The sequence below is a fragment of the Tamandua tetradactyla genome, chromosome 12 (assembly GCF_023851605.1).
Source record: "Tamandua tetradactyla isolate mTamTet1 chromosome 12, mTamTet1.pri, whole genome shotgun sequence".
Taxonomy (NCBI): Eukaryota; Metazoa; Chordata; class Mammalia; order Pilosa; family Myrmecophagidae; genus Tamandua; species Tamandua tetradactyla.
The window spans coordinates 52,781,959-52,794,756 of NC_135338.1; the positions used below are offsets into that span (position 1 = coordinate 52,781,959).

The following is a 12,798-nucleotide window of genomic DNA, read 5'->3' on the forward strand; positions in this document are numbered from 1 at the left end:
AAAAGAAGAGGAAGTTAGGTAGGGGTATGAGATGAAACGAGTTGAAAATTTTGAGTTGATAATTGAAGCTGGCAGTGAACACATGGATTCATTATGCTAGTTGCTCCACTTTTGTGTATGTTTGAAGGTTTTTTTGTTTTGTTTTGTTTTTTGCATGAGCAGGCACTAGGAGTTGAACTGGGTCTCCCGCATGGCAGGTGAGAACTCTGCCCCTGAGCCACCATGGGCTGCCCTGAAGCGCTCTATTAATACAAAGTTTTTTAAATTCTGAAAAAATGTGGCAGTGTTAAGATTTCATAAATGTGCTAATAACTATGCTTGTTTATTATCTTTTTCTGTACTCTCTGGACATACTTTCCTTTAATTCCTTGTGTTTATAATTACTTTAAAGTTTTTAGTTTAAAGGCTGTGTGCTAAATCCACATGTAGGCCCACACAGTTTCTTTGATGACTTTTTCCCTGAGTATGGGTCACACGTTCTTTTTTGAGCTACTAATTATTGGGTTACAAATAGACATTTAGATAACACTGCAGCAACGATTGATGGTAGTATATTTTTCTGATTTTTTTTTTTAACTTGACAGGATTTAACCAATGGAATCTGTCCCCTGCCCTGCCCCCACCGTCACCATGGAGGAGTGCAAATGATGTTTCAGCCTAGTTTTTTCATTTTTATCTTTTAGTCTGGCTTCCTAGGGGTTGCCCCTATTTCCACATAGCTAATGATCAGCAGAGGCTGGGCTCAAACACCTTGAGCCCAGGTGACTCCCATCTAGTGCAAAGGGATCTGTGCATGGGTTGGGAAGGTTATTCGAAGCTCAGCCAGACTCAAACTGATCTCAGTTTGTAATTCTCACTGGGCCCTCGTGGGTCTCCCCTGCACACAAAAGTCTCCCATCAGTCAGGGATGTGAGAAGGGCTTAGTTAGCCCTTCTCTGACTCTCTCAGATCCATGTTAAATTTCCAGCTGGTTTGCCACTTGCCTCATCTGGAATTGCAATCTCAGGCTAGCAAGGCTGAGCTTTCTCCATTTGTTTCCTACCAAGGTCTCCACTTTTAACTGACAAAATCCATGGACTTCACCCCCTTGGGCAGCAAAACTGCTGCTTGTGGTAGTCAGCTCTGCACTAGAAAATTTGGGGTGGGAGTAGGGTAGGGTCCTCAGTTCCAGGCAGGAAAGCCACAGACTCTCTTGTGTCTAACTTGAAGTTCTACAAGTTTTTTAAAAGAAAACAATTCTCAAGTTGTTGTCTTCCTTTGATCAATTTCCAGAACCCCACGATATTTCTTTCTCATAATGCTGCCCAGCTTCATATTTATGTTTTAGGGAGACGATGCACTGTCCTCTTTACACTGCCAGACATTATTCTAATATCCTTATCTTCCATTCTGGAACATTTGAAATGTTTCACATACATACAAACACACACAAAGGATGGCAGCAGAGGAGAAATTACATTTCACCAAGTAAAACTGATATCTCAAGGGAAAAAAGTAAAAGTAAAAATGCTTTTAAAGGGAAGCCTTCCAAGCCCTCAATCTTGGGGTTTGTTCATATGAAACTGAGCCTATTTAAATAGGCTAAGCCTACTTAAAATTAGGCCTAACAGTCACCCCCCAGAGAACCTCTTTTGTTGCTCAGATGTGGCCTCTCTCTCACAGCCAACACGACAAGCAAACTCACTGCCCTCCCCCTCTCTGTGTGGGCGTGACTCCCAAGGGTGTAAGCCGTCCTGGCAACATGGGACAGAAATCCTATAATAAGCTGGGACTCAGCGTCAGGGATTGAGAAAACCTTCTAGACCAAAAGGGGGAAGAGAGAAATGAGACAAAATAAAGGGTCAAAGAAAGAGAGATTTCAAACACAGTCGAGAGGTTATCCTTGAGGTTATTCTTACACATTATATAGATAACACCTTTTTAGTTAAGGTATATTGGAGAAGTTGGAGGGAAATGCCTGAACATATAGAGCTGAGTTTCAGTAGCCATGTTTCTTAAAGATGATCATATAATGATATAGCTTTTGCAATGTGACTGTGTGATTGTGAAAACCTTGCCTCTGATGCTCCTTTTATCTATGGTACGGACAGATGAGTAAAACATATGCATTAAAAATAAATAATAGGGGGAACATGTTAAAATAAATTTAGTAGGTTGAAATGCTAGTGATCAATGAAAGGGAGTGATAAGGGGTATAGAAAGCAATAGGGAAACAAAGGCTAAAATACATTTGGTAGGTAGAAATACTAGCAGTCAATAAGAAGGAGGGGTAAGGGGTATGGTATGTATGAGCTTTTTTCTTTTCTTTTTCTGAATTGATGCAAATGTTCTAAGAAATGATCATGGTGATGAGTATATAACTGTGTGATGATATTGTGAGTTATTGATTATATACCAAGAATGGAATGATCATATGGTAAGAATGTTCATGTTTGTATGTTATGTTTTAAAAAAATTTTTTTTAAAAAAAAGGAAGCCTTAATTTCTCAAGGAGCAACTGTGTGGAGAATTGATTTTATCACAGGAGCTACTAAGTGGCCAGGGATAATTCTAAAGAGAGTAATAAAGATTGCATGCATGTATCTGAAACTACTCTAGTAGGAAATCTGCATGTGGCAGCATGGCAAATGCTTTAGGGAAAAGAATTCATAAAATGATTAAAAAATTTTTCAAAGATTAAACTCAGTATAAATTTTCAAAAATAAAACATCTCATTAGTCTCAAACTTGTTACTTTTTATCAGTACCACCCCTTTTTTTTATTCAGGGAGAGTGCCTGAAAATAACTTTGGAAAAAGGATTTATATGTTAACCCATTGTGGTGGACTGGAGCTTTGTACCCCAGAATACATGCTTTTAAACATAACCCATTCCTTTGGGTGTGAACCCTTGTAAAAAGGATCTTTTGATGAGGTTACTTCAGTCAAGATATGGCCAAACCAAATCAGGATGGGTCTTAATCCTATTGCTGAAGACCTTATAGAGAAGGCCAAAGAGAGAGCCACAGGGAGCAACCAGACGTTGGAAGTCAACAGAACTGAGAAGCTATGATGGAACAGTAAATCCAAGAACCAAAGATCACCGATAGCCAGCCCCCAAATGCCAGTCTTCTAGGAAAAAGGCTTACTTTGATGACACCTTGATTTTGGAATTCTCCTAACCTCAAAACCATGAGCCAATAAATTCCCATTTAAACCAACTCATTGCATGGGTATTTGCTTTAGCAGCCAGGAAAGTGAAACACCAGTAGATGACATCATGGTTCTTAAAATACACCAAAATGGAAGGAGCTGCATAGGAAACCTCTATCGTTTCTGATTCTTTGCTTTAAAAGAAGTCATGTCTTCTTCCTTCACCATTTAGGATGAACATTTTCCTTTGGGAAATGTATGTATTAAAAATACATACCTGGAGGTGCAAGGGTAGTTCAGTAGTAGAATTCATGCCTGCCATGTGGGAGACCGAGTTTCGATTCCCAGTCTATGCACTTTCCAAAAAAACAAACAAGTAAAACAAACAAACAAAAATTCAACAAATAGTGCTGCAATACTGGGATATTCACATGGAAAAATAATGAACTGTGACCCTGCCATACAGCATACAAAAGAAAATACCCACTTACACATGGTTAAGAAGGGCTTGAGATTGATCCATTATTGTTAAAGGAAAACATCTCACAATATAGTGTCCTTCACCATCTAAATGCCTTATATTGTACAAAAATAGAATATTATAACTCACATTCCTTAACCAGTGTCCAAGAATATGGAGAAACAACTTTACCAAACTTATATTAAGTTCATAGTCAAATATTTTCAAATCATTAAGATTTAATTTTTGAGACCCTGAAAGTTCACTGAAGTCCAGGAATTTTAGAGTTTAAAAGGTTGTGCATAAAAAGTCACAGCTGAAAATTATCACATTTAAAAAATCATTATAGTGCAAGTGATTAATTTCTTAAACACAAAAGACTAAAAGACAGAAGACTGTATTTTAGGAGCTAAGGCAAAAAAAAAAAAAAAAGGCAACTAAGGGTTCAAATATTTGCCTGAATTTTTATCTCCAAGACAAATATTGTTGCAATTATAATGGGTTATTAATTTACTGGATCTATTAAATTATGACAACGACATGCTGTAAAACCCCTAGAGATATCATATATTCACATGACCTAAATTCCAAGAACAGGAAAACTATGTTAGGTTAACAAGTTTTTGTATTCCCACTAGAATTGGTTAGGGTAAGAACCCTTGACCTTTATCTGACATTTGCTAGCTTGTTTCCTTCAAGAGTGCTCAAATGTCACTTCCTTAAAGATTTTCTTAAGAACTGCTTCCCCTCCTCCCATTTGTCTGCCAGACCAAGTCAGGGCCCCCAATCACTTGGTATGTGCTCTCACATTTCTCTAGTAATTTGAATGTATCTGTCTCCCACTTGAATTTCCCAAGCTTCAGACACTACCTACCTCATTTATAGCTGAGAACTCCCCTCCAACCTCCCAGATGAAAATTCCCACAACTTCCCTCCACCCAAAACCACCTACTAACTGCATCTTCCCTCTCTTCCATCCCTCCAGTCCCTAAAAAGGAGTCCTTCCTATGAAAGGCCAACCCCTCCATCTGTGCTCCCATCCTATCTGTTCCTTCTCAGGAACTCTTTACTCCCTTCAGTCTTTCCATCTAAACTGTTTCCTTCCTGTAAGCATTTCCACATGCTAAAGTCTTTCAGCTTAAAACAACTCTCCCTTGAAAAAATATGGAACTATTAAATTTCCTGATTTACCACCAGGTAATCCTTGATACTGTCTCAAACATTAGGGAAATCAATTGGCCACGCCCTTGATCTTGAGGCTTGCTCTTGTTAAGCTTATGTATGTAGCAGAGAGTCTTTGCCTACCTATAGGTAAGCCTAAGAGTCTCTTCTGGAGGACCTCTTTTGATGCTCAGATGTGGCCTCTCTCTAAACCCAACTCTGTAAGTGAAATCATTGCCCTTCCCCCTACGTGGGACGTGACATTCAGGGATGGAAGTCTCCCTGGTGGCATGTGAGATGACTCCCAGGGATGAGCCTGGCCCTGGCACCATTGGGATCAACAATGCCATCCTAACCAAAAGAGAGAAAAGTGTAACAAATAAGGTTATCAGTGGCTGAGAAAGTTCAAATAGAGTTGAGAGGCTACTCTGGAGGTCACTCTTATGCAAGCTGTAATTAGACATCCTAAAGAACACCTAGGGCATTATATAAGATTCTTCAAAGGTTCCATGCACTAGGGTAACTTTCAAAAACCTACAACCTCCAGATGCATCCCTGGACCAGGTAAGTCTTGAAATGCAGAGGGGTCAGCCTCTCCAAAACATCAGCTAGTTCCATCCCTCTATCCCATATTATTGACAGCCCCTTTAAACATGAAAAAGTTAGAATACCCCTAAAGAGTGGGAGAAAAATCAAAGGTGATGGTGGAGTTATACAGAGAAGGTAGCCTTTAACAAATGAATATGGTTGCTGAATCACTACATTGATATTTCTTTTAGTCTCCAGTATCTTAGAGAAGCTAAAAGTAAAAATCTAAAATTGTGGAATTGTAACCCCTACCAAACTCTGAAATCTGTTCTACAACTAATTGTTGCAATGTGCTGTGAAATTTGTTTTGTATATATTTTTCACAAAAAAAGAAAGTTCATTGTGATGATAAATACACAGCTATATGAAAAATAAATTAGTCTTGGTAGGAAAAAAAAACAACTCTCCCTCAATCCAGCCTCCCTCTCTGATTAACGCCCTTTCCCCTTTGCAATTTGGTCTCTCAAGAGTTGCCTACCAATGCTATCTCCATTTGCTCATCACCCATTCAACAATATGGCGTCTGCTCCTACTACTCCAACATTTCTTTGTCAAAGTCAACAAACTCCTGTTCCCTAAGTCCAATCGAATCCTCTTAAAACTTATCCCACCAGCTTCCTCACTGCACTTCATGCTTTTGACCTCTTCTTACCTTCTTGAAACAACCCTTGGTTTCAGCTATCACCATTATCCCCACTCTTTCCCTTTCTCTGACATTCTTATTCATTCTTTGGCAGGAATAATCACAATTTCCAACATCTGTACAGAACTGTAGGTTTTATAAAGCATTTACTCAGGTTGCACATTTATCCATTTCATAAACATTATGAATCAACGTGTCATTTGACTCTTAAAACTCCATGCTAGATGAGTGTTATCTCATTTCAACATGAGTTAAGAAAAATGATGACTCAAAGTAATTTGCTAAAGATCATAAGGTCACACAGAAAGGGTCAAAATCAACATTCCAGTCTAGTTCTCAACTTTAAAACCTATGCTTCTTTTGATATTGCATTACATAAACAGCTTAAAATATTCAAGTTCTACATCTAAGAAAAAAATGAAGACAGGACTGATAACCTTGCAGAAAGGCTAAGAGGCCAATGATGCATAATACACCTCTGAAGGAGCCCAAAACAAAGGGTGGCTAAAACCTCTCAGATCTTTTTTCACACATTTTAAGCATTATTAAGTTGCTCACACTTAAAATTTCCAAAGTTCAAACAGTATCCTAAAAACAGACATCCAGTGAACACTTAGAGACATTAGTTGCGATAGTTCTTCAACCATTGCTATAAACATGTGTAAGTCATTTCTCCCCCTTCTAAAGAAAAAGCCAGCAGTTGTTTGCTCAAAAAAAGTTTTTTTTTTATTGTGGATGAAGACATTGCCAACTTTCATATATCATTTTTATTTGGAGTTTTGTTTGTTTGCTTTTGCCTTGCAGAGCTCCTGAGAAATTCAGAAATGCATTGACTTTAGCTCTATAATACACAAATTAATACTAAGGTGTGCATTGTAAATTTTTCACTATCAGCTATTTCCCAAAATCAAGACAATTTATCCTTTTTAAGTAAACTTAGTAAGTTAAAAAGACCAACAAATGATCACAAATGTCAGAACATTACAGTACATTATTTTTTTTCCATAGGAAGATATAAAATACATATTACTTACACTTATTTGGCATTTTAAAATTAAAGACAAATTGCTATTGATGGAAGACCTTTTAAGTATTTTGACATAATTTCATTAGCTTGAAAAGTGAAATTCAAATGTTTTAAATTTGATACATAATAGCCCTTTCTCAATAATTCTCATCACTCACCCTGTCCTTACAGACATAAGTGGGATTTTTCCCTACCTACTGATTTATTAAGTATTTTGATATCTTTATTCCCCCTTTCAATTAACCATTAAAGGATTAAAATAAACTGGAAACTTTATTTGGAGGGAACACTTAATGTTTTAATTGTCTAGTTGCCAAAAAGTTATTCCCTTTTTCCCATGGTTCCTTTGTTTTTTGTTGTTTTTTCAGTCAATAATGGCAGGAACTAAAATTCAAACAATTATATGATACAGGATTATACTAAAGTAACATTCAATGATAGGATGAATTTTCTATTGTAGTATAAAGATATAGAAAATTTTGGCAGCTAAGGTGGAATTCATCCACAAATTCTAGTAAGTGTAATCAAAAGTAAACAGTAAAATTACTGCAGTTAAAATCCTGCAGTAAAATTACTGTTAACAATATCCTATTGCTAACCTTAGAATGATATGCTTCATCACTGTGTGGTTATGAAGAAGATTCCTTGAGCAAATGGTTCATCTCTGATACAACTTAGTTTCAGAAAAGTATCAGTCATGTCTGTTTTAAATCAACACTTAGTATGCACACCAGTCAACCACAGTTTTGATGATGACACAATTAAACATTAGGTACATACCTTCAATGATGTTACAACTAAAACATTAGCTTTAGAACAAGATCACACACTTAGTGAAATAGCTGCCATGTAAGGATCATGCTCTATGATGTTTAGATACACAATCCATCTGTAATGGCTTTCAAACTTATGTTAAACTATGAGATGAGGGAGGACAAGCAAGTCATTGTGCTCAGGGAAGGAAATACTCATATGTCATAAAACACATTTAAAATATGATTGCATGCTACTTAAATACCCACCATGCATCTCCTTTTGAAAAGATATAAAAGAGAGAACTTTTTACATGTTCTATTTCCTCAAAACGAAGGACTATGTGCCTTTTTTTTTTAACTTAGAAACTAGTATTTCAGTTACTCCACCCTGAAATGAAACTTCAATGAAAGCAGCAAATCATTTAGGATTGTCAGCAATAGTATCTTTGTAAGGAGCATATAAAAACCTAACAGTAACGATTTCATAGAGAAATAATAATGGGTAAAACCAACAGGAGGCAATTTGACAGTTCTAATATAGAACTTGTATGATAACTTCCTTTAAAGTGTACTAAATAAAGAATGGCAACATAAGTTATCCAAGGAGACAGGTGGTGTTCTAAAGCAGCATTGTCTCATTTACTTCCTTTTTCAGAAAAAAAAGTTTTACCCATTAACATATGATTCAAGACTTCCAGTCTGCCAAATACAGTAGAAAATGTACAGTTAATCACAGCAAAATTTATAAATAACTAAATTTAGCTGTGGCTGGGGCCAGGACTATTTACATCTTTGAATTAGTATCATTTTCACCTCTCCTTGTTATATAAATGTTTCTATTTTAAATGCATATTGAAATTTACAAAATTTGCAAGAAATGCCTTTTTAAATGTACAACTTCAACAAAACTAATAAAAATATGAGCATCATGATGCAATTGTTCTGGAGTCAGGATTTTTTATGACAGTTTTATATAAAATTTAAAAAACATATATTCTCTAACTCTTAAGTTCCAAACACCCGGTGCTGTTGTCAAAGTGATTTCACTGCTGTCGGTAACATCACCATGGGAACAGACTGCTGGATTGATGAACCTCATAATGACACCTCAGGCAGAGGCAGGAGGCATCACGTTCAGCTACATTTCAGTAATTTTAGCTTTGTATATGCAATTGTACGATTTAACACATATATCAAAGTGCTGTGTACTTGTGTAAGGAAACAAGTAGTTTTAAGATGATACCTATAAAAAATACCTTAGCTCTTAAAACTAAATGATACATCCATATTATATTCTCAATAATAAAAAGGAACAAACTATGGATACACCTAACAGCTTGGATGGATCTCAAGGGGATTATACTGAGTGAAAAAAGTCAATCTCAAAAGGTAATATACTCTACAATTTCATCTATGTAGGTTTCTTGGAATGACAAATTTATAGAGATGGAGTGGTTGCTAGGCGTTAAGGAAGGAAGTGGCTTATGAGTATAATAGGGTAGCATGAGGGATTCTTGCTTTGGAACTGTTTTGTACTTGATGGTGGTGGTGAGCACAGGAATTTAACATGTGATCAAACTGCATAAAACCAAATATACACACATTCTCCCTCAGGTCACCTGTAACCTCCCAGGGACAACCTCAATCTTGGCCTGTCCTCACAAAGTTCTGTAAAGATAACATGCTTCAGAACCATTTTCTACACTATGCAGAGAAGCCACTATTAGTACTTTTTTTCCATTTGTAAATCAAAATAAAAGATAAATCAAGTGACTAGTTTAAATGAGCATATAAAATCAGAGAAGGAAATGAAGAACTGATAGTTACAGTTACTTGTATTTCTTTCTTTTTGGTTTTTTTTTGTGAATTAAGATAAAAGATAACTCAAGTATTTTTAATTTAAATAGGGTCAAATCAGAGAAGAAAAAAGCAATTACATCGCAGACATTTATTCTATGACATGTACCATTTCTAAAAGCATTAAGGATATTTTTATTAAATTTAGAGAAAGTACAAACAAATACATGACTTCTTCCAAAGGCCACTTTGTGATAAAGTTCATATACATAGTGTTCACGGTTTTGTTTTTTAAAGTGCTATATCGTTTCTGGCTTGAGAACCATCTATTGCTTTAAAAGGTCTTTTAAAACAACTCCAGCACTGTTCTCATGTGACACTGGTAAAGGTGTAAATGTGGGCAACACATCAGAAATGGGCCTCAAAAGAAGATGCCCAGGCCCACCAGTTCCAAGTCCAGCAGGGTTAATAAGAGGCACAGCTGCAGAGCGGGGAGCTAAGAATGGATTCACATCTGCTCTTCTACTGGTTCTGGATTCTGCTGTATCTAAATGACAAAATATGGATTATTAATCTCCTACCCTTCACAAAGAAGTCACATAATCATGTAAGCAATGGCATAAAGGAAATCATACCAATATTGTTTAATTTATTTATATGTATATGCATATATGAATCCCAACAATATTAAAATTCCACCCTGCTGGTAATAACACTATGGTATTTGGTCCTCTTTTTTTGTAATATTGTTAATTATTCAAAATAAGAGTTCATATAAGCTTCAATTATTAGATAGTTAAGCAGATATAGAATGATATAACAAATGTGACAGAATGATGAAGTTGGTAAATCTGGGCATCTGGGTAGGGGATTGTGCTGGTTTGAAACTATTATGTACCCCAGAAAAGCCATGTTCTCTCAATCATAATCCAATCTTGTGCAGGCAGACCTATTATTTTGGGTGGGACATTTTGATTAGGCTGTTTCCATGGAGATGCAACCCATCCAATTGTGGGTAGGACCTTTTGATTAGATGGAGATGTGACCCTGCCCATTCAGGGTGGGTCTTAATAAGTTTACTGGAGTTCTTAAAAGAGCTCACGGAAAAAAGAGCACAGAGACGATACATAGAGCAGATGCCTACACCCAGACATTTGAAGATGCAGAAGGAGGATATCCAAGGGGAAGCTATTTCAAAATATTTTAAAATAAAAAGTTAAAAAAATGTTTAATTGAAGTTCACTCTTAGTAACTCAAAACATTTTCTGATAAAAACAATGCTATACATGGTGCTTCAGGTTCCCATATTTGGCCCACCAAATAAACTTAATTCTTATGTTGCTGGGCCTGGGTCCGACAAAGCAGGATCTATGAAATAGAGTGGTGAAAGAGGACAGGAGAGTAAGAGAAAGAAATGAAAGAAAGAAAAAAGGGAGAAGAGAGTATCTGTATGCATATCTAATACCTTATTAGATACTTGAATGTTACTATTTTATGTGTAATTACCTGCTATATAAATGACAAGCTTAATTTATCATAATACCAGGTTTTTTAAAGGTGCTGCCTTTGTTGCAAGGCAAACTCTCTAATACCCACCTGAAAGATGAAAGACACGTGAACTTCAATTTCCCCTAATTAACATATGGTCATGAAGAAAACTGGCACCAATGATAATATGATAATTAGAATATTTAATCTATTAAAAAAATAGCAACAGCACATACATTATATTACCTATCTTCTTTTAGACAGAGGTTTGAAAAGATTATTTCTCTATATACGTTAAACTGACATAGTTCACTTTTATTGGAATAGACTTATGATCTAATGTCTTAGTGGGGAGAATTTTGCTTTACTATCCAAGACCTTCAACAATTTATTGGGAAAGAGACAAGTAACCCCTTGAAGGTACCCATTTCTGCAATGGAAAACTCCAGCAAAAAGAGGGCCACTAAAACAAAGAAAACACTGAGACAAATTCATCAAATCTACTTACTAGAGAATAGCCTTGGGTTCCTAAGCTGTACTGTTCTCTGAATGACAAATATCTAAACTTTCTGGAAAGGTTCCTGGTGCCACTTAGCTAACCTCTGCCCTTGCTATATACTCCAAAGCAAGGATTAAAAAAATAAGCTTGCTTTTTTCATGCAGACCTCAGGCCAACTCAGAACATTACAAGCTTTTTGTCTCTGATCAACCCAAATCAAGCTGAGCACATATACTGGATAACAAAAAGAGAGAGAAAGACACCCTGCCATAATGAATTCTGGAATGTGCTTCATGATGTTATAACCCAGTGTAACAAAAAAAAAAGTACAGATTATGTGCTGGTTTGAAACCGTTATGTACCCCAGAAAAGCCATGCTCTTTTAGGCCAATCATGTGGGGCAGGCCTATTGTGGGATGGGACCATTTGGTTAGATTGTTTCCATGGAGATGTAACCCCACCCATTCTAGGTGGGTCTTAAATCTGCTTAATGGAGTATTTTTAAGTGGGAAATGTTGGAGAGAACAGAGATGTTTGGTGATGCACAAGGAAAATGCCTTAGGAGATGCCAGAAGGACTCATAGGATCTGAGAGCCATCTGAAATCAGAAGTCGGGAGAGAAGGACAGCCAACATCACCATTTGCCTTTCCATGTGACAGAGAAAGCCTGGATAGGAGCAGCCTTTCTTGAGTAACAGTATTCTTTTTTTAATGCCTTAATGTGTACATTTTCATGGCCTAAGAACTGTAAATGTGTAACCTAATAAACACCCTTTATAAAAGCCAATCCATTTCTGGTATATAGCATTCTGGCAGTATTAGCAAACCGAAACAGATTTATCTGTTAAATAAAGTTACTACTATTCATTAAATTTGGCAGCCAAATATGAACAATAGATACATTTTATCACTTTCTCTTTAGTCACCTTAATGACTAAAAAAATTTTTTAAATATCAGAATAGAAATCTTTATTTTTTTGTCCAAATTTAAGTATATGAAATGTGACATGAGCTTGGCAATATAATCTAACTAGCAAACATGTTTATTTATATAGATGTCAGAAAAAAGACCTTCTAATTACAAAATGTTTATAGTTTAATGGTCTATATTCAATTTCAACATAAGAAAATTATTTCATGCCAATACAGGGGATATGAATATATAAAAAAAGACATGGCCCTTATAACCTAATGGAATAGAAAGACATGTACCCATGTCTCCAACCAACTATCCATTAGCAGATCTTTCA

At 36.2% G+C, this 12,798-nt stretch overlaps 1 protein-coding gene across 2 annotated transcripts in view; it reads right to left on the bottom strand.

Moving 5' to 3' along the window:
• Positions 1-6,293: 6,293 nt before the first annotated feature.
• TRIP11 (thyroid hormone receptor interactor 11) overlaps positions 6,294-12,798 on the bottom strand; it is an 85,436-nt gene continuing 78,931 nt past the window's right edge. Inside the window, exon 21 of one of the 2 annotated variants that reach the window (XM_077123376.1) lies at positions 6,294-10,108. In XM_077123376.1, the coding sequence (XP_076979491.1) occupies positions 9,888-10,108 (221 nt within the window). In that variant the 3' untranslated portion in view covers positions 6,294-9,887. The remainder of the gene's footprint in view (positions 10,109-12,798) is intronic. The other variant, XM_077123375.1, reaches the window with a different exon arrangement.